We start from the raw sequence: 26,325 nt of genomic DNA on the forward strand, positions 1-26,325 counted from the left end.
CATCATCATCATCAGGTGCGAGCCAGAGGCTCTCGACTCTGGAGTGAGAATGCGCTTCCTGGTCCGTGCCCTGAAGAGGGCACCACTTCTCCAGACCCGGCCAACACTGCCGGTGGGGGCAGCGGGGGGGGGGGCAGCGGGGGGGGGGGGGTGAACAACCGACTGAGCTGGAAGTGCCAGTTACCCTGCAGTCGATTTTTCTACCGCACTTTATGAAGACGTTGAAAACTTTCGCTAAGTGCCATTTGCACGTGGATGACGACGGCGGAGGTGCCCCCCCCCCCTCCACTGCCGTGTCCTCACTGGGGAGCATCGCGAGTCCGGGCCGCAGCGGAGAGCAGAGGCGACTCTTCGAGAGCGGCGTCTTTTGGTGTTGTGGGGGACCAAAGGAAGCGGACGGAGCGAGGTTCCCCGGCGCAGGCCTTTCACAACCCCCCTCGTCGTGACTGCCGGCCTCAAGCCTCGGCGCTGGCCTCGAGAGCCGAATTCTTGCTGTGCCGATGCCACGTGCCACGCCGATGCCACGTGCCACGCCGTGTGTGTGTAGGCTGCATGCGCGATGCAAGCGGTGACGCTTAAACTCCACTTCAGTGTCTTCATGACTCAGGTGTGGAAGGTGAAACTGTTTTACAGACCAGCGGACTGGTGTTGAGTCTGTAAACTCTTACGAGTAATTTTATGACTTGAGTTTACCAAAGGTTTGAGCAGTTAGGGGGCGCATGTCTGCTATGCTTTGTGAGAACCTAACTCCACTCAGGAGCCTCTGACCACGTGTGCGGATGGTAGTTTGGTAGGGAATGTTTGTGTGTGTGACACAATCCCACTCGAGCTCTGCTTTTACAAGCAGGTGGAATAAAGTGCGCCTTCATGTCCGGAGAATATTGCGATCGACAATCGGGGATCCTCGCACGCACAATTGGAGGCACGGTTATTGCTGGCTTAATCGATATTAAATTGTGGCATTGTTACAGCCAAAATGTACAATCCTGCATTTTACTGCTTCGCATTATCGACCAGTTTGTGACGAGCAAAATAAAATCTGTGCCTGGGTGCGAGTGAAGTTTGTGACGTCCCCGAAGCGATGAGGGCCGAGACGGCGGCCATGGCTGCTCGGAGCTCAAACTCGCTCGGCGGGCGGTCGTGAGGTTTGTAGCCTGGCGCCTGGACCCCCCCTCCAAGCCGTGGGTCCCCCCCGGCAAACCCGACGGCTGCGACAATGCCTACGACACTGCCTGCGACAATGCCTACGACACTGCCTGCGACACTGCCTGCGACACTGCCTGCGACACTGCCTGCGACAATGCCTGCGACACTGCCTGCGACACTGCCTGCGACACTGCCTGCGACCTTGACGACCCCAACACGGCCCCGCCAGCCCCTTACCCCGGACAACAACCTCATCCTGGTACACGCTCCGTGTGAGCGCTCCCGGATTGTTTTTCTGGCAGCCGATTGGCCGGTGTAGCAGGAGCCGTGATGTAAACGCCGGTCCATCAGTGTCATCTGGCTGGGACGCGCCGGCCACAAACTCCAGGTTTGGCATCAAGCAGTTTCAGAGCCGGTGTGAATCATTTCCTGGAAGTTTTTTTTTTTTAATGGCTCGGCTGGTGGTGGTGCGATTGTACTCGTGATGTTTCTGATGTCTAATGGTGATGCTGGTTTAGGTAACATCATTACTTTACATTTCTGACCGCCATGTAATGGTGTTGATGTTTCATAGTGGTCTCTAAGGTTAGAGAAATAGTTAATGACTGTGGACTCATTGTTTGGCATCGATGGTGACAAGGGAATTGGACGATGTGTATGGTGTTGACGGTGATGTGGTTATGGTCATTACATTCTCTTCGCGATTTTCACTCGGCTCGTCCAAGATAATTGGCATTGATCGAGCATGTTTATTATCATTAGTCGCACGTATTTTTGGTCAACAGACTTTCAAACCTCATGGGCTCGAACGCAAATTCGCGATTAAAAAAACCCCCATAAATAAAAAATTCACTTAGGACCAGTAAACCATTGCAGACCTCACAGCTGCTTTGTAAAAGCATAAAAAAGGTTAAAAAAGTACTTTCAGAAGACAACACGTCATTGTGAGATCGTGTGGGACCCTCTTGAGGCAAGGCTGGGCTGAGATGATAAGTTAATAATTATTTCAGCCTTAGGTGGGGGCCGGCTGGCTGAAAAGAGAAGGGAGTTTTAATGGCCAAAACCAGCACCCTTAAGATCCCCCAGGGCCGATATCCAGGTTCAGCTGCCATTAATTAAACAGCGTCAAGTCGATGTTGCCAATGATAAATACACTCCAGCCTTGTGAAGAGAGTCTCTCAATCGCCACGAATATTCAAGTAATTTTCAGTCTTCAAAATGGGGGACGAGGAGCACGTGGATCCGGGAACGAACAAACGTCGGAGGCATCACACTAATGGAGGGACGGACTGGTGATGCGGCAAACGGGCTTGGACCGGTGGCGTTTTTTAATCGCCAGAAGGGTCGATTATGGTCGTTAATGTTCGATTATGGCCAATGAACAAGACCGGCGACGGCATGGCGGCCAAAGGAAGGACTGCGGCCTCTTGAGGATGACCAGGTGCCGTGGAGGTCGAGCGACGGGGCCCATCGCGAGTGCATCGGCGAGACGAGACAGATGGGTTTCAGGACTGTGAATAGGTAGTAGTGTAAATTTTGATTTAAAGCTTTCGTGACTGCAGTAATTCATATTCTTAGTTCTTTCGGTAAAGTCACGTTGAAGGGAAACAACAAAATAATAAAACGTGACTTTACCGAAAGAACTAAGAATATAGGCAGCAGTGTATCGAGTCTATCCAGCAGTTGGGTCATGGCACGTGGTGACGAACAAGTGTCGGCCTTCAGCAGTGGATAGACCATTGGCAGATGCTACTGCCGTCAAAAACGACGATGCATAACAAGAAATAAAATTGTCGGGTGGGGGGGGAGGGTGTCACCGCGGCCCAACTTTGGGGGGCATGAGCGGTTTGGGGGGCAGCAGTGGCCGGGATGGGCCCCCCCCCCTAATGCGGGTGGAGAGAAGCGGCAGGGGCTTGCAGGGGACGGGCGGGCGGGGCCTGGGCTGTGGCTGTGGGGGAAGAGGTGGGGGGGGTCAGAGAAGGGGGGGTATGGGAGACGATACAAGGCATGAGAATTCTCCACAGATTCGGCGTAAATACCAAGGCTGGGATAGAACCAGGTTACAACACATCGCGAACAGCCCTTTGGTCAATCTACTGCTGGATGAGGGCCTCCTCACGCCATGCGGGGCGTGGGGCTTATTTGACCACACTTCAAGCCGCTCGGAGTGAGTTGACGAGGGTGGGGAGCGTGGTACAGGAATTGGTTTTGCTTCACTGCCCTTCTACTGCCCATGTCTGCCCAAGGCAACGATTGGATCAAAATTAGGCGTGTAACGTACCAATTGCAGCCAATCCCGAGGTTCGGGTATCACGTGATCTCTCGTGACCCCTGTAGCCACTGGAGGGCGCTACATTCTCAACTATGTTAACATTTTGATTTAAAGCTTTCGTGACTGCATGGATTCATAGAAAGGAAACAATAAAATAAAAATTGTTTTAGAATTTTATTGTTTCCCTTCTATGTGACTTTACCGAAAGAACCAAGAATATTTTAAAATTAAGATAATATATTTTTTATTATTATCTTGTGTGACTGCAGAATGGTTCACGTTAATAGCGACGTGAACTTATCTCCCACGTGCTCTATCATAGACCAATTTACCATTCATCAGGAAAGTTTAGTGAGTAACAATCAAATATTTCACACATCCCTTTCGATTTCTCTTGTGGCTCAATCGTTTTTGCCCCGATTTCTATTTGCTTCATTGCTGTACTTTTAATAAAATTGTTATTTTGGTGACTCGGAGTCACTGCTGAAAATTAGAATTCCTATCCTGATCTCTTCGGTTCTCACCTGCATAACTAAAACAACCAAGTGAGAACCAGGTGCCCTGTACACGTGCCCCAGGCAGTGTGACGTGGTGCGAGGGCGGGCGTCGGACAAACCACAAAAACCACCAACCTCCCACCGCACGCGCCACGGCCGCCCCTTACCGCTGCCACAGAGGTCGGCGAGGTCGGCGAGGTCGGCGAGGTCACCGACTTGAGGGGCCGCGGCCTGAACGGAGCCCCGGGAGGAGCGGGGGCAGCCTCGGAGGGACTCTGAAGGAACAACGCGCGTGTCGCGGCGACGGTGCCGGGGGCCGCTGGGGGCGGCGCGGGGAGGGGCAGCCGTTGTTGGGCCGCGTGGTTCGTGCTCGACTTGAAGCGGGGGCTTGAGATGGCCACCGCCGTCGTCGTCTTGGCAACGCTGGCGGTGGCTACCACCGTCGTCTTGGCAACGCTGGCGGTGCTCCTGCTGCGAGTTGTAAGAGGGGCGAAGCGGCGGAGGGTTCATTTTAGTGGTGGACCGTCTGCTGATGATGCACCATGTGCCGAAGCCGGTTCGGCGTTTTGCTTGTACCTGCCAAATCAAAGCCGTTGAAATTTTGCACTCCCAGAAGGCCGTTGCGCCGACGGGCTGTGAAATGAATACTTTTATCATTCATGTGGAGGCCAGATATATCTGTTGTCTGGAAAATTAGTGTTAGCAAGCGCCTATTAAGGTTGTGCCCAGGTCACTGGCAAACAGGACTATTATATTCTCATTGGGGTTAAACGAAATGTGATTGACTTGTACACAGGAAGACATCCACACGCACGTGTACACAATCCCTACTCCCCACCACATGTATAAAGACCAAGACAAAGATCCCCTGTATAGCCTTAACAGACTGTCGAGACAAGTGCGAGCACCTATCAAGGCCGGTATGGCACACCAGGGGGTGGGTGGCCAACACCACACCCGGCCGCCTTTGTCTCCCTAGAGGTACTCATTTGAGGCTGAGTTGACCTAGCGGAGGCCCAGGACCGGTTCAGATAATCGTCACCGGTGTCGGCCGTAAAATGGAACTGAACTTGGGTAGCGCAGTGCACTCACCTAACCGGTACAACACCGTCCACCCCCCACAAGTACACACACACACAAGCACAAGTACATGGGCACACACAACAGCCGCAGACTCGCAGGATCGATTACAGGCAGCCCAACCTGAATGTTTCAAGCCAGCGCAGGTGTTTCCGTAAATGGTTCCATGTTTCACAAGCGTAAATAGGGCATGGCTTGAGAACTGGAGTTTCGTCTGGAGTGACAGACCAGGTAACTTCCACACAGCTTTACACAGCTGATGTAAAGATAATATAATTTTGACTCGGAGTGAGACTTCCTCTGTCAAACTAGAGCTGGTCATGAGCACATTGCCCAGATATGGAATCCTCTCAACTGCCCAATTGCTCATGAAAGAGTTGAGGCGGTGTGTAGACTGCTCGGTGCCACAACATACCCAGGCAGGTGCTATGTTTTAGTGGGCATGATGGTAAGGCTTAGCAGCGGGGTAATCCAACTCCTGGGAGCGAGCACTGATTACCAGGGCATCGAGCGTAAAGCTACATGGTTGACCAATAGGAAGCCATCCCCCTTGACCACAAAAGGCATTCATAAGCCTCTATTGGTAAAACCATGGAAAGAGTTTTTTTAACTACAGGGTAAAAAAAAAAAACATTTGAAATCGTGTTAGGGGGCCAAAAATAAAACCCATCCTTGTTGCACCCCAAGGTAAATACAATAACTTGCCAACATCCGGGGCCTTTCAGCTTTACCGGGGCATTGCGCAGCAATTCGAAGGCCGTTATTGATCGTAAACAGAGGGTCAGGACCCCCCTTTAATGGTGTTGTTGGCCCTGACCAGGTTAATAAAAAGGCACACCTCCGCAAAGACAAACATTCCTATCTCGACAAACAGCTGTCAAGGCAAAGTGGTTGTTGAGGTGTGACTGGCACGGCGCACGGAGGGGCGCTTGCGGGCTACTACAAGCTGCCTTTGCCTCCACAGTGCCGATGTTACCACACCGCACCGTGTACTCGTTTATGGCCGAGCCCATCTAGGAGAGGTCCATGACAAGTTGTCGCGTCACTCAACCAGAGCCAAGAAACCGGGGCCGGTGGCTTTCGTGGAGCAGCGCGCAAAACCGCGACGGCATTGCCGCCGCCGCACACCGCCGCCATCATTACAGTGTTCGTGCCAGGCTAGGTGCACACACCGGTGCACTCACCTGTCGTGCTGCTTGTAGCCGATGCTCGTTCTCCTCCGTCGACGGACACACACGGCCGCCACCACCGCTGCCACCACCACCGCCACCACCGCCGCCACCACCGCACACACCACCACCACCACTGGCAGCCCTGGGGGGCGAAGAGAATGGGGGGGGGGGGTTACGGGTCGCGGGAGTAGTAATGGGGGGGCGGCAGGTGGATGGACAGGGATAGATTTAGTTGATGCAACTGTGTGGGTGTGGACGTACACACGCAACAAAGAGAGAGACGCTCCCCCCCCCCCCCCCATACAGCCTGAACAGGATGTTGGGGCAAGTGCTGTTAGCGAGCAGTACCTATGAAGGCCGGTACGGCACATGAGAGGGTGGGTGGCCGGCCAGCACCACGCCTGGCCACCTTTGTCTCCCCAGTGGCGATGTTTACGACACACCGCACCAGGTACTCATTTTTAAGGTCGAGTGGAACTCGGTGGAGGCCCAGGACTGGTTAAAATATCGGTCGCCGATGGTGGCCACGAGCGGGACTCGAACTCGGGTTGCACACGCTGAAGGCAGCAGCGACGGTTGGTGCATCACTGCACAGATGTGAAACTCCTTGCCCGTGGGTGTCGGGGAGGTGCCATACGCTGGCTCTGCCAGACGGCGATAGAGCAAATGTGGACGTCAAATGTTCCATCTGTACGCGTGGGTTTCCCTCCGGGTGCCGTGGTTTCCTCCATGTAAACAATAATTGGCCGATAACACCAAAATATATAGAGGACTGCAGAGCTGTGGGGTGCGGGAGGGGAATTTGGCGCCGGCTGTTCGCCCGGCCGCCGCCTTTGCCGTTGGTCTGCGGTTCCTCCTGGCGCCTGCGAGTCCTTCTCTCGCTCCTGGACAGCGAGGACACCGTGCGGTGGCGGCGCAGCGTCACCGCTTGAGTTTCCTCTTTAGAAGAATAATTGTGAAGGATGAGAGCGTCTCACCTGTTCCACTCGCACGCTCCAGGCAGAACGGAGGCTCCCAGCCGGGGTCGCAGTGACACCTGTGCAGGTTGTTGCACACCTGGGACACGACGCACGCATTTCCATTACTCGGATCGTTAGGGTCGTTTGCGAGCGGTAATCGTGTTCGTGACGAGAGCGGTAATCGTGTTCGTGACGAGAGCGGTAATTGTGTTTGTGATGCGAGGGCGATGAGGGTATGCGGCTGACCGATCCTCCACGTGTGGCCTCTGCACCGGGGTTTCCCACACTCCAGTCCTTGTGGCCCAACACTTTTAATTTTTTCATGGTTACCGGGGCCTTATCCATTGAAATGTAAATTCAGTTGCGCGCTGCACGAGCCGGATGATTGGTAAACACATCCCATCTGACATAGACGGTGATAATACAAAATGTGATTGTGTGTTTGTGTGTGTACGAGTATACGTGTGCATCTCATATGGTACTCGCTAACAGCGCTTGCTTCAACAGCCTGTGAAGGCTATATGGGGGGGTCTTTGTGTGTCTGTCGTAAATGAGGAAAAGCCGGCTCGGAGCAGTGAGTCGCGAGGACTGGAGTGACACAACCGGCTCCTCGAAAGCTCGCCCACACGCGATCCCCACCCCTAACCCGCGTGGAACTCGGTGGTGACTCACCCCGTGGCCGTTGCACTTGGCCGTGCACTCGTCAGCGCCCAGCGAGCTCACGTCCTGGCACTTCCCAAAGACGCACACCTAGAGCATCCACACAAAGACAAAGAGATCCCCGGTGTAGCCTCAACAGACTGTTGGAGCAAGTTCTGTTAGCGAGCACATACGGAGGATGGCACGGCATACGTGGGGGGTGGGTGGCCAGCACCACGCCCAGCATATAAAAAGAGCCGCCATTGGACACGAAGTGACGGTGACGTCACCGCGGCGCCTGCACCAGGCCAGGCCCACTCCGAGGCCAAGTGAAGTGTCGAAGGCTCGCTGACAGGAGGTCACGGGGACAGCCCCAGACAGACGCACACACACAGACATCCAGTTCTGATAATAAACAATAAATTATCAGTTTACCTGCCACGGGACAAACATCCGTCTGTGACAGGGCATGTGTACAAGAGTTGGTGGCTACGCAAGTCACTCAGACGGATCTCGAGCCTAACTCCGCGACATCCACTCTCTGCGTGCCGTTCCGAAACTCCCTCGTCGGCGTGCCGAGCACACCTTATCGTCGCCGCACTTGGTGCCGGAGAGGACGCTGCCGGCGGGGGGCTCCCCGGCGGTGGGGGGCCGCCCCGAGCGGTCGCTCTCGTGCCCGGCGATCTTGCAGACGGTGAGGGCGGCCCCCCAGGGCACGCGCAGGGTGTACGTGACCCCCGTTATGGGGTAGCCCTCCCCCCCCACGCACTGCAGCTTCCCGCATCGCGTGTCCCTGTGGCGGGGGGGTAAGGTGGGGGTAGAAGGGGTGGGGGGGTCGGTCGGTAGATCGACAGGGGGGAGGGCGGTGGAGGGAGGGGGCCAGAGAGCCAACGATCTGGGTGACCTCTCAACTTGAGCAATCGGGTCACTGCTGGATGAAGGCCTTCACATACACTTGCGTTGGTCGAGGAAGTTAAATGGCCGTTGACCGTACTTCATCAGGCTGGTTAATCTCGATGAGTGAAGTGCGAGGGGAGAGGGCCCAGCCTCCAATGTCAGTCGAGGCCAGAAATCAAACTCATCTGCTCTCTCCGCAATACATATATATTCTAAATGATGAAGATTTTTACGAATTATTTTTGTTGCTGTTGTCGTTACTGTAATTAATAATATGAGTGGCCTTTGCCCATGGACTCCTCACCGAGTCTTGCTCCTTGCAAGGGGGGTGCCGCTTATACTGGGGGGCAGGCTGGGCCCCCCGTGCCCTGCAGCAGAGTTCCGCTTGGTGTCGGCGGAAATTGGAGAACCCGGAGAAAACCCATCACCAGTGGGGCGGTTACACACAGATGGATTTAATAATCCATTGCCGATTGGGTTGCCACACCGCAACCCAAACCCGGCAATGCCTGCTGTGCTCTCCCATCTGAGTACGCGACCAGACCCGAGCAGGCCCGAGCAGGCCCGATTAGGCCCGACCAGGCCCGAGCAGGCCCGACCAGGCCCGACCAGGCCCGAGCAGGCCCGACCAGGCCCGAGCAGGCCCGACCAGGCCCGAGCAGGCCCGATTAGGCCCGACCTGGCCCGATTAGGCCCGACCAGGCCCGAGCTTGTTAAGCTCCTGAGACTGGGCGTTGGGGGGGGTCTCACCTCTGGGCGCAGGCCACGTAGCCGCGCGTGTCCACGCCGCAGTTGCCGTACTTGTTTCCCTGCACGTTCACACGTTCGAAGCACACGGCCGGCGCCACGTCCGCACCTACGGCGCACGGCACGGCGTGAGTCTCTCGTCACGAGAGCATCGCCTCACCTCAGCCAGTCTCACTCGGCCACCCGCCAGCTCATGCAGCCTTCAAGCTCACCACAACAAAGATCCCCCATGTAGGCTTAACACAGTTGCTGCGAGTGCTGTTAGCGAGCACCTATGAAGGCCGGCACGGCAAACGAGGGGGTGGGTGGCCAGCACCACGCCCAGCCGCCTTTGTCTCCCTAGTGGAAAAAATTACACATTGCACCAGCAGGTACTAATTTGAGGTTTAGTTGACCTAGTGGAGGCCCAGGACCCATTCAGATAGTCGTCACTGGTGTTGGCCGTGAGCGGGAATCGAACTCGGGTCACCGGGTTCGTAGCGCAGCGTAGCGCCGACCGCCACACTACCACTCCCCAATCATCTCACCGCACACACACGCACACACACACCCCCACTCTCTTTCACTCAAGGGAAGGAGGGAAAGAAGCAATTAAGGGGCATCCCAAAGCGTGAGGTTGAAAAGGAAGGGCTTGAGGAGTGGCTTGAAAGCAGAAAGGGGGGGGGGGGGGTGGAGTGGGTGGGGGCAGGGTGGGGGGCAGTTGCCTGGGGTGGGGGCGGGGCGGTGTAGGGACGGCGACTCCGCGATGTGCGGTGCTCCGGCGGGGCTTACCGGCGCCCCAGAGCGAGCGGCACTGCTGGTGCGGCGTGGGGCACGCGCCCGAGTGGCAGAAGGCGGCGCCGCCCTGGCAGGGGGTGCCGTCCGCCATGCGGAGGTTGGGAGGGCACGACGGGGCGGCGCCGTCGCACGACTCCGGCAGGTCGCACTCGCTTCGCGCCGGGCGGCACTCCCTGCCCGCCGGTGCCACCTGCGGCAGCGTCGAGGACAACCCGGCGAGAGGTTTTACAGAGCGGTCCACTCCCCACCCCCCCATGGATGGGCTGATGTGGGCGGTTGGGCGGCTGGTGGTCGTCGGTGGTGCTCACTTTATGATGATGATGATGATTATGAACTAGATTTTGAAATCATGACCTTCTAATTGTGAGTTCAGTAAGATGGCCATAAAACTACCCAGCTGCTGCATCGTCACCATCGTCATCATCGTCATCGTCGTCGTCATCGTCGTCGTCATCGTCAGCACCCGGTTGCTCTCCCACCTTGCAGCTGTCGCAGCAGGCCCCGTGCGCGCACTCGGCCCCGGGCTGCAGACGGCAGGTGAGCGGATCGCAGCAGGGGTTGGTGCACTCCTGCGGAGACACGAGACGGCGTCTCATCCACATCAGCCCTCTGTGCGTGCCATTGTCCGTCAATTCGTGTCGGTCCATCCCACAGTCTCGCCGTCCGTCCGTGCAGCTCGACAATCCATCCGAGCGTCCGTCCGTGTATTCGTCTATCCCAAGCGTCCATCCGTGTGTACATCCAACCATACATCTGTCCCTACATCTGTCCAACTGTCCACGCATTTCTCCGCCCGTGCGTCCGTCCCGTCCGTCCGTCCGTGCGTCCGCAAACCTCGGCGGTGCCGCAGTCACACTCCTCTCCGGGCTCCAGGAAGAGGTTGCCGCAGACGGAGCCGCCGTAGACTTCGCCGGGCGCCGGCGGGGACAGCAGGCACTCGGCGAGCCCGGTCAGGAGGAAGTTGCGCAGGTCCCCCTGGCTACAGCTGCTGAACTCGAGCGGGAACAGCGAGCTGAGCGGCACAAAGACAAACAGATCTCCCGTGTGGCCACTGCAGACCGATGGGACAAGCGCCGTTTGCGAGCATCAGCTAAAAGTTCAATCGGGCGTGGGCGAAGGCACGCCTGCCGCACCTCAACGTGGCGGCGGGGGGCGATGTCGGCCATTATGACCCATCAAGGCCGTTACGACCCACTAGGGGCCCCGCCGACAGACTCTGAAATTCAGATCAAGGATGCACGAGAGGAGGCCGTGTGGCCCAGAGGTCAGCGACGCTGGGTCGCCCACTGCGATTAAACGGAGTGCTTGAGTGCGGCGAGCGGATTGAACCGAGTACTCGGTGGTCTCAGCCTGGTCACAAATTACTGCACGCAGCAAAAAAACAAACAAACCCATTGTAAAATTTCATTCCGCGTTTCCGATTGCCAAAATTCCAGCCCGGAGAAATGTCGGTTTGACCGTCATATTTATTTATATATATATAGATAGCGCTGGCCTCTACCGTGCGGACCAGAGGTCGCTGGAGTGCTCTCGGAGGTAGCTCCGCGATATCCGGTTCTGTGGGCCGTTCTCCAACACGGAGGAGGGTCTCTACGCACCGCTCGGCGGGAGTTCCCAACGGATTCGTCGACTCGGGGCAACGCGACGCCGATGTCGATGTCGCAATAGGGCGGGAGGGCGGGGGAAGGGGCGCAATGAAGCGATTATTGATTTGTTTATGGCGTCAGCGGCTCGTACCCGAGTCCGGGAGACAGGAGGCAGCCGCCCCGCTCCTCGGGCGTGGCGCACACGCAGCCCCGCTCCGCCAAGTCGTGCGTCATGCCCAGGTTGTGCCCCATCTCGTGCGCCATCGTCGTGGCGACGCCCACCGCGCTCGCGTGGTGGTCCTGCCAACGGGGCGGGGGGGGGCGAGGGGAGGGGTTTTGAGAAGGGCCGCGATATTAGAATCTTCATTATGGTGGTGACAAAGAAAGAGAGGAATCGATGCGGCGCACGAAGCGGAAAATTACAACGTCACGGCTGCCGGTCCTTAGGAACAGACGGCGCTGTTAGGATGAGAGAGCGGACGGCGAAGGTGGCGGCGATCGACAAGGAGACGAGAGAAGCGCGGCCGAGGGGAGAGGGGCGAGGGGGGGGACACCCCGAGGACGGACGTCGGGGATGTGGCACGGGGAGTCGTGCGCACGGGGGGGGGGGGGGGGGAGGGGGGGATGTTGGACTGTCTCTACGGAGCGACGTAGAGACAGAGAAAGAGCGGCCGCCCTCACCAACCCCCCCCCCCCCCACCTGATTGATGGCACCAGACTGGCGGATGGAGCACATGCCCGAGATGGGAGCCAGGCCCACGGTGTCACCGACAAAGTCCATCCCGCTGTGGAGGAGACGACACAAGGAGGAGACGCAAGGGGGGGGGGGGCGGTGGTGAGATGGCGTCGCTCACCTCGCGTCCACGCCCACCACACGCTGTGCGCGCGTTGATGAGATTGCACTTTTTTTATTTTTGTTCCACAATTTTATCCCAATTGCCACTGCGTGGGATCGACGGCCACGGTGGGGGTTGGTGGGGGGTGGTGGGGGGTGGTGGGGGGTGGTGGGGGGTGGTCGGGGCGGAGTGACGTCGGCAACGCGACGCACGTGAGGAGCTGCGTGTTGTCGTGGCGCTTGCGCGGCACGAGGTGCAGGAAGCGCCAGTCCAGAAAGCGGTCGAGGGTGAGCTTGGGGTCGGAGGTAATGGGCGCCTTGTCCTCGTGGGTCCACACCTCCAGGCCCACGAGCGCCACGCGGATGTTGAGCGGGCGGTAGAGCTACAGGCCGCCGGGAGAAATCACCGTCATCAGCAGGAGAAGCCGTGATCTATCTACTGCCGTCGCCATCTCTCACGATCGTGCGATACCGTCCGGTGCCGGCACGCCACGGGCCGAAATCCATCGCTCCCAACTCCACGGTGGACGTCCCATCCCTTGGCTGCCACTCCTCCGGTTCTCTCAACCGATGACCGCGGTGCCTCTGCTAGCCATGCCACGACCCTGCCACGACCCTGCCACGACCCTGCCACGACCCTGCCACGACCCTGCCACGACCCTACCACGACCCTGCCACGACCCTGCCACGACCCTGCCACGACCCTGCCACGACCCTGCCACGCGCGGCGCAACCTGAACGCTTCCGTTTATTCCGTCCGTCGGCGCGGTCGCAAGCACGCGACTCTCCACGCTCCCTCGCTATTTTATTAACGGGCATTTATTGACGCCGTTCGTTCGCTAACCGGTGAGCGGATCCAGCGGTTGGGAGTGCAAGGGGTTGATGGATCACGCGGAGATTTGCGAAACTCACAAACGTCGCCGGGTCTACAAAGGGGCCAGGAGATGGCAACACCCGAAGTGGGTTCCTTGAACCCATCTGTGTGGGCCTTTGAGTATTTACCCTCCCTTGCATCACGCGTGGCGAGCTCTGTGGCTGCGCTGGCTCCCTAAGCACGTCCGGCACCACGAGGCCGGCTAGCCCGAGTTTGAGTCCCAGCCACGGCCGACCATGGGGGCTGCCACGCGATCGCGGCGCCGACTCACCTTGTCCACGTGGTTCGTGACCTCCAGAACGCGCTGGCGCACCCGCTGCATGTCGCGCCCCAACTTGACGAACTGGTCACGGACACAACGACAACAACCGACACAACAAAAACGGCGGTGGAAGGCGTGAGGTGGGGGACGAACGGGCGGCGTTCCCGACGAAACGGCTGGTGCGCAACGCGGTGGCGACGGCGGAGACCACTTGCCACGACATATTTTTTTTTTGGCCAAAAAAAAGTTTCTGTCGGTTAATCGTCCCCCGACAGTGATTTGCCGTGGGCCCAGCGACAGTCTACGGAGGAATGCAACGATCGTAATGACGACGACGACGACAGCGAACGAACTCGGGGCGAGCCGGCGTAACGAACGGCGGTGAGCGTGCGCCGCACCTCGGCGTTGTCCACCACGATGACGAGCGAGACGTATTTGGTGTCGGAGAGCAGCGCCCGCTGCACCTCGGTGACGGGCGCCACCATTGCCGCCACGCGGGGGCGGCCCGTCCGCCACTGCGGCGACCACGGCGACGCATCGCGGTTACGATAACGAGGAGGAGGCGGGGACGACGACGGTGGAGGAGGGGAAGGCGCCGCGTCCGCGACCCCGCAGGTGGCGTGGGGCTCGGCGGAGCGGCGAACGCGCGACGAGGTGTGCTCCCCCGAGGAGGAGCCGGGGAGCGGCTCCACCACGTAGCTCCCGTGGGACACACGGAGGAGACCGCTGTTGGTGGGGGCGGGGGGGGGGCAGGGCGGGAGGAGGGCGAGGTCAGGGTGAGGGCCAGCGGGAGTTGGGCTAGACGCAGGGTTAGTGTCTGGTTGGGCTAGGGGTAGGGTTAGTGTGTGGTTGGGCTAGACGCAGGGTTTGTGTCTGGTTGGGGTAGGGGTAGGGTTAGTGTCTGGTTGGGCTAGGGGTAGGGTTAGTGTCTGGTTGGGCTAGGGGTAGGGTTTGTGTCTGGTTGGGGTAGGGGTAGGGTTAGTGTGTGGTTGGGGTAGGGGTAGGGTTAGTGTGTGGTTGGGGTAGGGGTAGGGTTAGTGTGTGGTTGGGCTAGACGCAGGGTTAGTATCTGGTTGGGCTAGACGCAGGGTTAGTATCTGGTTGGGCTAGACGCAGGGTTAGTGTGTGGTTGGGCTAGGGGTAGGGTTAGTATCTGGTTGGGCAAGGGGTAGGGTTAGTATCTGGTTGGGCTAGATGCAGGGTTAGTGTGTGGTTGGGCTAGGGGTAGGGTTAGTATCTGGTTGGGCTAGGGGTAGGGTTAGTATCTGGTTGGGCTAGGGGTAGGATTAGTGTGTGGTTGGGTTAGGGCTAAATGCAGGGTTAGTGTCTGGTTGGGCTAGGGTTAGTGTCTGGTTGGGCTAGGGTTAGTATCTGGTTGGGCTAGGGTTAGTGTCTGGTTTGGCTAGGGGTAGGGTTAGTGTCTGGTTGGGCTAGGGGTAGGGTTAGTGTGTGGTTGGGCTAGGGGTAGGGTTAGTGTCTGGTTGGGCTAGGGGTAGGGTTTGTGTCTGGTTGGGGTAGGGTTAGTGTGTGGTTGGGGTAGGGGTAGGGTTAGTGTGTGGTTGGGGTAGGGGTAGGGTTAGTGTGTGGTTGGGCTAGACGCAGGGTTAGTATCTGGTTGGGCTAGACGCAGGGTTAGTATCTGGTTGGGCTAGACGCAGGGTTAGTATCTGGTTGGGCTAGACGCAAGGTTAGTGTGTGGTTGGGCTAGGGGTAGGGTTAGTATCTGGTTGGGCAAGGGGTAGGGTTAGTATCTGGTTGGGCTAGATGCAGGGTTAGTGTGTGGTTGGGCTAGGGGTAGGGTTAGTATCTGGTTGGGCTAGGGGTAGGGTTAGTATCTGGTTGGGCTAGGGGTAGGGTTAGTATCTGGTTAGGCTAGGGGTAGGGTTAGTGTGTGGTTGGGCTAGGGGTAGGGTTAGTATCTGGTTGGGCTAGGGGTAAGGTTAGTATCTGGTTGGGCTAGGGTTAGTGTGTGGTTGGGCTAGGGGTAGGGTTAGTGTCTGGTTGGGCTAGGGGTAGGGTTAGTGTGTGGTTGGGTTAGGGCTAAACGCAGGGTTAGTGTGTGGTTGGGCTAGGGTTAGTGTCTGGTTGGGCTAGGGGTAGGGTTAGTATCTGGTTGGGCTAGGGGTAGGATTAGTGTGTGGTTGGGTTAGGGCTAAACGCAGGGTTAGTGTCTGGTTGGGCTAGGGTCAGTGTCTGGTTGGGCTAGGGGTAGGGTTAGTATCTGGTTGGGCTAGGGTTAGTGTCTGGTTGGGCTAGGGGTAGGGTTAGTATCTGGTTGGGCTAGGGGTAGGATTAGTGTGTGGTTGGGTTAGGGCTAAATGCAGGGTTAGTGTCTGGTTGGGCTAGGGTTAGTGTCTGGTTGGGCTAGGGTTAGTATCTGGTTGGGCTAGGGTTAGTGTCTGGTTTGGCTAGGGGTAGGGTTAGTGTCTGGTTGGGCTAGGGGTAGGGTTAGTGTGTGGTTGGGTTAGGGCTAGACGCAGGGTTAGTATCTGGTTGGGCTAGGGTTAGTGTCTGGTTGGGCTAGGGTTAGTATCTGGTTGGGCTAGGGGTAGGATTAGTGTGTGGTTGGGTTAGGGCTAAATGCAGGGTTAGTGTCTGGTTGGGCTAGGGTTAGTGTCTGGTTGGGCTAGGGTTAGTATCTGGTTGGGCTAGGGTTAGTGTCTGGTTTGGCTAGGGGTAGGGTTAGTGTCTGGTTGGGCTAGGGGTAGGGTTAGTGTGTGGTTGGGTTAGGGCTAGACGCAGGGTTAGTATCTGGTTGGGCTAGGGTTAGTGTGTGGTTGGGTTAGGGCTAGACGCAGGGTTAGTGTCTATTTGACCATGGTGTCTTCTCGACCACGGTATCTTCTCGACCACCTGGTCCCCATGTGCAGCCACTGTTGTTGCTGCTGCGTCTCATCCCAGGTATCCCTTACCGGAGTCCGTCGCAGGTGCTGAGGCTGACAGAGGAGCCCGGCTCCCCCTCCACGTGGCCCTGGTAGAGGCAGTGGCTCTGCGAATGGAAGGAAGGAACGGGGCACGATCGGAGAGCTCCGTGAGATTGCACAATCGGACGCGATCAATCTGCTGCTGGATGACGGCCTTCTTTTCCCAAGCGCGAAGCCCCCCTCTCATGGTCCTGCGGTGGAACAATCCACCGAGCACCCCCTGCGTGCGCACGGATGGATTTCGTCGCTCCATCTCCTTTGGGGGCTGGGCTTCCCGGACGCGTTCTCTCCCTCGACTGCCACTCCGTCGTTATTCCTGACACCACCGGCCATCGTCCCGTCCCTGTGGTGTGTCCTGGTCAAGCCAAGCCCGCTCGCTCGCATCACAATGGTGTCTCGATGCCAATTCATTAAGCAGGGAAGTCACACCGAGGCTCAAGACTCCCTATCAGGAGGGTCCTGCTGCATTGGAATGTCTGACCACGAATTCCATTCAGGAGATTTTGGCTTCACGTAGGAGCACCCAGTAAGCACCCACCACCATGCACAAGAGCCGGGTAACACTCAAGAGCTCCGCACGGGATGGATTCAAGATTCCGCTGCCGCACTCTTGACGTCCCGTGGCCACCTCTCGGCAGCCTCCGTGGCACCGGGTCACGGACGAAGAAACTGAAAGGGAAGGAAAGGGAACTTCCGAGGATTATCCACTCACCCGTTCCACCGTCGTGTTCGTCACCGGCGTCCCGTCGGCCAGGTAGTGGAACTCCGTGTAGTCTCGCGACATCAGCTCCCTGGAGGCGAGCCAAGTTCGACACCAGTCACAGGCGTCCAGGACGAACGTGCGAGGCTCGTAACGACGCAGCGGCTCGTCGATTCGGTGCCACTCATCGAATATTTACCGCCGCGGCACGCGGCCCGGTAAACAGCTCGGTGTGTGAATGCGCAGCGCTCCCTCTCTCTCCCTCTCTCTCCCTCTCTCTCCCTCCCTCTCTCTCCCTCTCTGCCATTGGCCGGCAGCCTCTCGCTGAGCGCACGCTCGGCTTGCGCCCAATTGGCCGAATGCTTGACACTCGAATCGGATTGGCCAGGGGATCCCAAGGGTGGAAGCCCCGGGAATTTCAAATTGTAATTGGGGGGCTGCAGGGAGGTGGGGGGGGGTCGGTTGAAGACCGATTAAGGGGTTTAAAGGGGGGGGGGTGCTGACGACGATGATGATGGCAATGAACCCTGGTGAACCGGTGTAATTTAAACTAAAAACTTTTTTTAATCACCAGGTAAGGCCCACTGAGCTATGTAAAAAAAAAAATCCACGCGACCACGGTGAGAGAGACGTGCAAATACACAGCAGCAGGCGTCAGGGTCAGGGTCGAACCCACGACCTCCTGTATACCAGGCGATGTAATTAACAGCAGCGCGACTCCTCACCGGTTCCTCCGCAGCGCCACCACAGCGTCCCGGCCCCCGACCCGCACCGCGTATCGCGCCCGGTCGGGCCAGCGACCCTGCTCAGTACAGGAAAGGGACGTGCACGTGGTCACGCGGTCAGTCGCAGAAAGCACGTGGTCCCGTGAACCCATCCGTGCAGACCTCTAGCTCCAGACCGCGGTCTGGGGATCGAACTCAGGTCGCCAAGGTCATAGCGCAGTGCACCAACCGCCGTGCCACCGCTCCGTACCGCAACACCGGCACTACCAACGTGTAAATTGAAAATAATCGATTTGCGTAACGGACTGCGATCGCAAGGGTTCATTACAATCGGGGATTATAACGGCAGCCGCTGCCCGTCTGGATTGGATGATGTAGAGTGGATGTGGAGTGGACCTGCTGGTGCTGGGAGACGTCTGTGGCTAGCGAGAGTGTGTGATGGACGAGTGGGTGTGATGGACGAGTGGGTGTGATGGACGAGTGGGTGTGATGGACGAGTGGGTGTGATGGACGAGTGGGTGTGATAGACGAGTGGGTGTGGAGTGGACCTGCTGGTGCTGGGGGACGTCTGTGGCTAGCGAGAGTGTGTGATGGACGAGTGGGTGTGATGGACGAGTGGGTGTCATGGACGAGTGGGTGTGATGGAAGAGTGGGTGTGATGGACGAGTGGGTGTGATGGACGAGTGGGTGTGATGGACGAGTGGGTGTGATGGACGAGTGGGTGTGATGGACGAGTGGGTGTGATGGACGAGTGGGTAGTGATGGACGAGTGGGTAGTGATGGAAGAGTGGGTGTGATGGACGAGTGGGTGTGATGGACGAGTGGGTGCGATGGACGAGTGGGTGCGATGGACGAGTGGGTGCGATGGATGAGTGGGTGCGATGGACGAGTGGGTGTGATGGACGAGTGGGTGTGATGGACGAGTGGGTGTGATGGACGAGTGGGTGCGATGGACGAGTGGGTGCGATGGACGAGTGGGTGCGATGGACGAGTGGGTGTGATGGACGAGTGGGTGTGATGGAAGAGTGGGTGTGATGGACGAGTGGGTGTGATGGACGAGTGGGTGCGATGGACGAGTGGGTGCGATGGACGAGTGGGTGCGATGGACGAGTGGGTGCGATGGACGAGTGGGTGTGATGGACGAGTGGGTAGTGATGGAAGAGTGGGTGTGATGGACGAGTGGGTGTGATGGACGAGTGGGTGTGATGGACGAGTGAATGTGGAGTGGACCTGCTGGTGCTGGGGGACGTCACGACGACTCCGCAACTCCTCCAGGATTCTGGGCAGGAAGACATCTTCCTGGGATAGGTGGATCACCGGAGCGTGGCTCCTACCTGCACGCAATCACCACACCAACACCGAACCATCACCATACTATCATCACTACCAGACACCATCATCACTATTACACAGCATCACACCAATTATCACCAACACTCACCACACCAACAGAGCGCACATCACCAAACACATCACGTCATCATACACCATCACGTCATCATACACCATCACCATACACCATCATAATACACCATCACGTCATAATACCCCATCACGTCATCATACACCATCACGTCATCATACACCATCACGTCATCAAACACCATCACCATACACCATCACGTCATCATACACCATCACCATACACCATCACGTCATCATACACCATCACCATACACCATCACGTCATCATACACCATCACATCATCATACACCATCACGTCATCATACACCATCACCAAACCCATCACGTCACCATACACCATCACCATACACCATCCCGTCATCATACACCATCACGTCACCATACACCATCACATCACCATACACCATCACCATCACGTCATCATACACCATCACCAAACCCATCACGTCATCATACACCATCACGTCATCATACACCATCACCATCACGTCATCATACACCATCACCATACACCATCACGTCATCATACACCATCACTATCACGTCATCATACACCATCACCAAACCCATCACGTCATCATACACCATCACGTCATCATACACCATCACTGAACTCAACCACAGCATCTCCAAACCATCCCCACCATCGTCATCTCACAGCTCACCCTCCACCGTAGCGTGTACAATAACACAGACATTTGTAACAGACGTGTGCGCGATGGGTATGCAGAGTACATCGAGAGTGGGGAACGGTGGTGCAGTAATCAGTGCATGGGGCTACCAGCAACAGAGGTCAACTGCCGCTCAAGGTTAATGTCAGAGACGAACCAGTCCTGGGCCTCCACTAGATCGACTTGGCCGTCAGTGAGTACCTGGTGCGGTGTGCAGATACTCAGCGCAGATGCTCAGCGCTGGGAAGACAAAGGCTGCCGGGCGTGGCACGCCGACTGCACTTTCCCCAACAGGCAATAATACACGGGGGATCTTTGTCTTTGTACGTACATACACACGTGTTGTTCCCATGGCACATCTACAGACGTGCGCTCTTACGCACAAAAGCCCCTGGATAGTCTCGCATACAGTATGCTCCTGATAAAGAGCCATGAGCCTGGGTAAACCGGCGTCATCATGATACAAGACAAAGACTCCCCCCCCCCAGTGTAGCCTCTAACAGACTGTAGGGGAAAGTGCTGCTACTATGAAGGTCGGAACGGCACACGAGGGGTAGGTGGCCAGCAACTAACCCGGCCGCCTCCCCAGCTACAAATACACAACACTCACACCCAGCTACAATACACAACACACTCACACCCAGCTACAATACACAACACACACCCAGCTACAACACACTCACACCCAGCTACAATACACAACACATACCCAGCTACAACACACTCACACTCAGCTACAATACACAACACATACCCAGCTACAACACACTCACACTCAGCTACAATACACAACACACACCCACTACAACACACTCACACCCAGCTACAATACACAACACATACCCAGCTACAACACACTCACACTCAGCTACAATACACAACACATACCCAGCTACAACACACTTACACCCAGATACAATACACAACTCACTCACGCCGAGCTACAATACACAACACACTCACAGCTACAACACACAACTCACACACACCCAGCTACAACACACAACACACTCACACCCAGCTACAATACACAACACACACACAGCTACAACACACTCACACCCAGCTACAACACACACACAGCTACAACACACACACAGCTACAACACACACAACACACACACAGCTACAATACACACACCCAGCTACAATACACAACACACTCACACCCAGCTACAATACACAACTCACTCACACACAGCTACAAAACACAACACACTCACACACAGCTACAATACACAACTCACACACAGCTACAAAACACAACACACTCACACACAGCTACAATACACAACACACTCACACACAGCTACAAAACACAACACACTCACACCCAGTTACAATACACAACTCACTCACACACAGCTACAATACACAACTCACTCACACACAGCTACAAAACACAACACACTCACACACAGCTACAAAACACAACACACTCACAGCTACAAAACACAACACACTCACACACAGCTACAAAACACAACACACTCACACACAGCTACAAAACACAACACACTCACACACAGCTACAATACACAACACACTCACACACAGCTACAATACACAACACACACACACAGCTACAATACACAACACACTCACACAGCTACAATACACAGCACACTCACACAGCTACAACACACAACACACTCACACACAGCTACAATACACAACTCACACACAGCTACAATACACAACACACACCCAGCTTCAACAAAACACACACACAGCTACAATACACAACTCACTCACACCCAACTACAATACACAACACACTCACACACAGCTACAACACACAACACACTCACACACACAGCTACAATACACACACTCACACACAGCTACAATACACAACACACTCACACAGCTATAACACACAACACACTCACACACAGCTACAACACACAACACACTCACACACACAGCTACAATACACACACTCACACACAGCTACAATACACAACACACACACAGCTACAATACACAACACACTCACACACAGCTACAACACACAACACACACACACAGCTACAACACACACACAGCTACAATACACAACACACACTCACACAGCTACAACACACACACACACAGCTACAACACACTCACACACAGCTACAATACACAACACACACAGCTACAACACACAACACACAGAGCTACAACACACACACAGCTACAACACACACAGCTACAACACAAAACACAGCTACAACACACAGCTACAACACACAACACACACAGCTACAACACACAACACACACAGCTACAACACACACACAGCTACAACACACAACACACACACAGCTACAACACACACAGCTACAACACACTCACACCCAGTTACAATACACAACACACACACAGCTACAATACACAACTCACACACAGCTACAACACACACACACACACAGCTACAACACACAACTCACACACAGCTACAACACACACAGCTACAACACACTCACACCCAGCTACAATACACAACACACACACACAGCTACAACACACAACTCACACACAGCTACAACACACACACACAGCTACAACACACAACTCACCACCCACAAAGACGCCTCCGTGTGGGCCTACACATAGCGGACAATTATAGCGGGGCGGTGTGGCCGACTAACACACCAGAGGCACGCGCGTCCGCCTTTGTCTCTCCACACTTCTGTCTACGATCAGGCCACCCGACATATCGAACGTACTCAGTTTGGGCTGAGTTGACCTACGCGTAGCCCGCGACGGTGCATCGCAGTTAACTGTACAGTGTAGGCGACAGGGCAGACACCGAAAGTAAACTTCCCATCTCTCCGCAAACAGCGACAAGAGGCATCCCCACAGCCACGATCCATCCACGATCCACCACGATCATCCACGATCCACCACGATAATCCACAATCCACCACGATCCACCACGATCATCCACGATCCACCACGATCATCCACGATCCACCACGATCATCCACGATCATCCACGATCCACCACGATCATCCACAATCCACCACGATCATCCACGATCCACCACGATCATCCACAATCCACCACGATCCACCACGATCATCCACAATCCACCACGATCCACCACGATCATCCACGATCCATCCACCGCTGCACCGGTCCACACGAATCCGTCCCCGACCGCGAGTTCCTGGTCCCGCGCCGCTCGACCCTCATCATCACCATCACTACCATCATCACCATCATCATCACCATCATCATCACTATCATCATCATCACCACCATCATCACCATCACCACCATCATCATCACCACCATCATCATCACCATCATCATCATCACCACCATCATCACCATCATCATCACCATCATCAACATCATCACCATCATCACCATCATCATCACCACCACCATCACCACCATCATTATCACCATCATCACCACTATCATCGCCACCATCATCGCCACCATCATCGTCACCATCATCATCACCATCATCACCACCATCATCACCACCATCATCATCACCATCATCATCATCATCACCATCATCACCACCATCATCATCACCATCATCATCACCATCACCACCATCATCATCACCATCATCATCACCATCATCACCACCATCACCACCATCATCACCAACATCGCCACCATCATCACCATCACCACCATCATCATCACCACCATCATCATCACCATCATCATCACCATCATCACCATCACCACCACCATCATCACCACCATCACCGTAGTTCACTTCTCTCGAGTTTTTCGTCGGATTGGGGGGCCGTGGGGGGGGGGGGGGCTCAAGGGATGTCGACTGCGCCCCCCACAGGGGCCGTCTCAGCCGAGTCCCGGCCACGGCGGTCTGGAGACGTCTCGCGCCGCCTCCCTCCTTGACCCCCTCCCCCCGGGGTTGCTGACCCACGTGGTGAAGTATGGTCAAACAGGGAGGAAACGCTCATCCAGCGGTGGATTGACTAGGGGGGCGAAGGGGTGGGGGACTGCAATTCATTGTTGCTGACTCTTTCAAACGCGGTGTGTAAACGAATGTACACTCTCGTTAATTATAAAACGCAGCAACATTTGTGTTTAAAGATTGTTGTTCCTTCAAATGTGTTTCAAGCACGTGCTTACCGGTAGCAGCTGGTTTCTGTGACCTCCCTGCGACGAGGTGGCTGACACTGATGATGTGGAAGAGGATGATGGTGGCGATGGTGTTCGGGAGGCGGTGGTGATGATGTAGGATTCTCATTCCTCAAGAAGATGAATAAGCGATGATCGCTCGCTCGCTCGCTCTCGTTCAGGCCTCGTCTCAGCCGGGAGCGTTCACCGAATGAGCCTTCACCATCATCATCATCCCCACTACCACGACCTCTCGCGCGCGGTAACAGAGTGGGTGGTGACTCTTCGTGGTGGTGGTGGGAGGGAGGGTGGCCAGGTTTGTATCGTAGCGCGCCATCCGTTGCACCCCACAAACCACAAGGCACCGCCCAACACGTGCACCCCCCCCCCCACCACTACCCCCTCCACCACTACCCCCTCCACCCCCACCATTATCCCCCCCACCACTACCCCCACCACTATCCGCCCTACCACTAACCCCCACCACTAACCCCCCACCACTACCCCCCACTACTACCCTCCCCCCACCATTATCTCCCCCACACCATTATCCCCCCCACCACTACCCCCCACCACTACTCCCCCACTACCCCCCCCCACCACTACCCCCCCCACCACTACCCCCCCCCCCCACCACTACCCCCCCCCACTACCCCCCACCACTACCCCCCACCACCACTTCCCCCCCCCACCACTCTCATTTCTCCTCCCACCCCCCCCACCCCCATCGTCACAGTTATCGTGAGCAGCAGAGGCACGTAGCCCCCCCCCCTCCGGCTTCATCCCCTCCCTCGTTGTCAGCCGCAAGCAGCCGTGGATTACTCAGGTTCTGTCCGACGCCGACAGAAGTTCTCCATTTCAATCCGCAGACTTGTTCGAGGAATTGTCTACACGGTACAGTGCACTGTGCTCAGGTGGCCAGGGTAAATGTCTCTCCCGAGCGGCTGGGGGGGGGGGTGTTGAACTATTGCGGGAACAAAAAGAAGTTCAACAAAGTTGGAATATCCAACCCCAGGCCAGCACTCGATTTCAAGAAGCACGTTTTCGATTCCGGCTCGGGATAGAAGGGTCCAGGGAACGTTCCCTTAAGATTTGTCTCAAGTCTGACGAACGCCCACAATGTCACGACTTTTTTTTTTCAATATATACATTTGAACTCTTAGTTTTACGATGAAAGCACAAGAGTGAAGAGAAATTGTATCTTAAACCGAATATAAAATGTCCTACGTTCTATAACCGTGGCCCCAGCCTGGGTGGTGAATAGCTCCCCTTGATGACTTGGCAGGACTGTAGGGAATACCACTCAACTCGGAAAGTATGAGCCGTATACAATACTGCAAACGGAAAATTTGCCTAACAATTATACACGCAGTTTTCTAAATGTACGTTTTGTTTCTTGATCGGGCGTGACCTCTTCCTGGAGAGCAAACAATGACATGAACGGAGAGACGTAACAGCCACATCGGACACCGCAGTAAAAACAATTTTATTTATTTATTTTGCTGCGCAGTATTGTTATTACAATATTAACTATCTTAAAGAGAGGGCCTATTGCCTGTCACATCCGGCAGGACACCAGCAGTGATTTCAGCAAGACTTTACCCCTGCCGATGAGACACTGAATGACGAAACCGGTCCAGAGTTGTTGTCGTTGTTGTCGGTGTTGTTGCTTGTCCTTAATCAATGCTGCTGCTGATGGGCTGTGTAAGAAACACTTTTATTTAACTTTGTAATATTAATGAGATGCCTGTTCATCATCTACTCTTGTGATATATTAATAATAAACGAAACTATATATTTTTGTATTTTACCATAAGGCCCACTGAGCTATAGAGTTTTTTTTTTGTAGAAGCGACCTGACCACAAATGATAGCTCAACGAAGTGGCTTATCACGTGGACATTTATATCTAAAAGCGGAGGGAAAACTGGGGACCCGAATAGAAATGCATGCGGCCACGGGGAGAGAGAACATGCAAACTCCAAATACAGGGTGATTCCAGGCAGGTATTGACAATGATGGCGAACAAGTGGAGACT

General features: G+C 55.7%; 1 protein-coding gene across 3 annotated transcripts; it reads right to left on the reverse strand.

Moving 5' to 3' along the window:
• Nucleotides 1–1,875: 1,875 nt before the first annotated feature.
• Nucleotides 1,876–24,657, reverse strand: LOC116941383 (disintegrin and metalloproteinase domain-containing protein 12-like). 3 transcript variants are annotated; one of them, XM_032952454.2, is made up of 20 exons: nucleotides 24,301–24,657; nucleotides 19,323–19,426; nucleotides 18,093–18,169; nucleotides 17,380–17,458; nucleotides 16,656–16,732; nucleotides 14,142–14,469; nucleotides 13,753–13,824; nucleotides 12,821–12,990; nucleotides 12,473–12,557; nucleotides 11,924–12,072; nucleotides 11,021–11,198; nucleotides 10,666–10,755; nucleotides 10,181–10,376; nucleotides 9,413–9,518; nucleotides 8,351–8,558; nucleotides 7,799–7,876; nucleotides 7,145–7,223; nucleotides 6,180–6,309; nucleotides 4,083–4,383; nucleotides 1,876–3,094 (listed from the first exon to the last, which is right to left on the reverse strand). In XM_032952454.2, the coding sequence occupies exons 1-20, from the start codon at nucleotides 24,416–24,418 to the stop codon at nucleotides 2,960–2,962; spliced, it is 2,760 nt and encodes a 919-aa protein (XP_032808345.2). In that variant the 5' UTR covers nucleotides 24,419–24,657; the 3' UTR covers nucleotides 1,876–2,959. The 3 variants fall into 3 exon arrangements, with proteins under 3 accessions (XP_032808345.2, XP_032808344.2, XP_032808346.2); XM_032952453.2 differs by having other exon boundaries at nucleotides 4,083–4,386; nucleotides 24,301–24,655; XM_032952455.2 differs by lacking the exons at nucleotides 19,323–19,426; nucleotides 24,301–24,657 and adding an exon at nucleotides 18,641–19,311 and having other exon boundaries at nucleotides 4,083–4,386.
• Nucleotides 24,658–26,325: the final 1,668 nt, after the last annotated feature.

Source organism: Petromyzon marinus, chromosome 11, assembly GCF_048934315.1.
Source record: "Petromyzon marinus isolate PM22_M1 ecotype Great Lakes invasive population chromosome 11, UKy_Petmar_22M1.pri1.0, whole genome shotgun sequence".
Taxonomy (NCBI): Eukaryota; Metazoa; Chordata; class Hyperoartia; order Petromyzontiformes; family Petromyzontidae; genus Petromyzon; species Petromyzon marinus.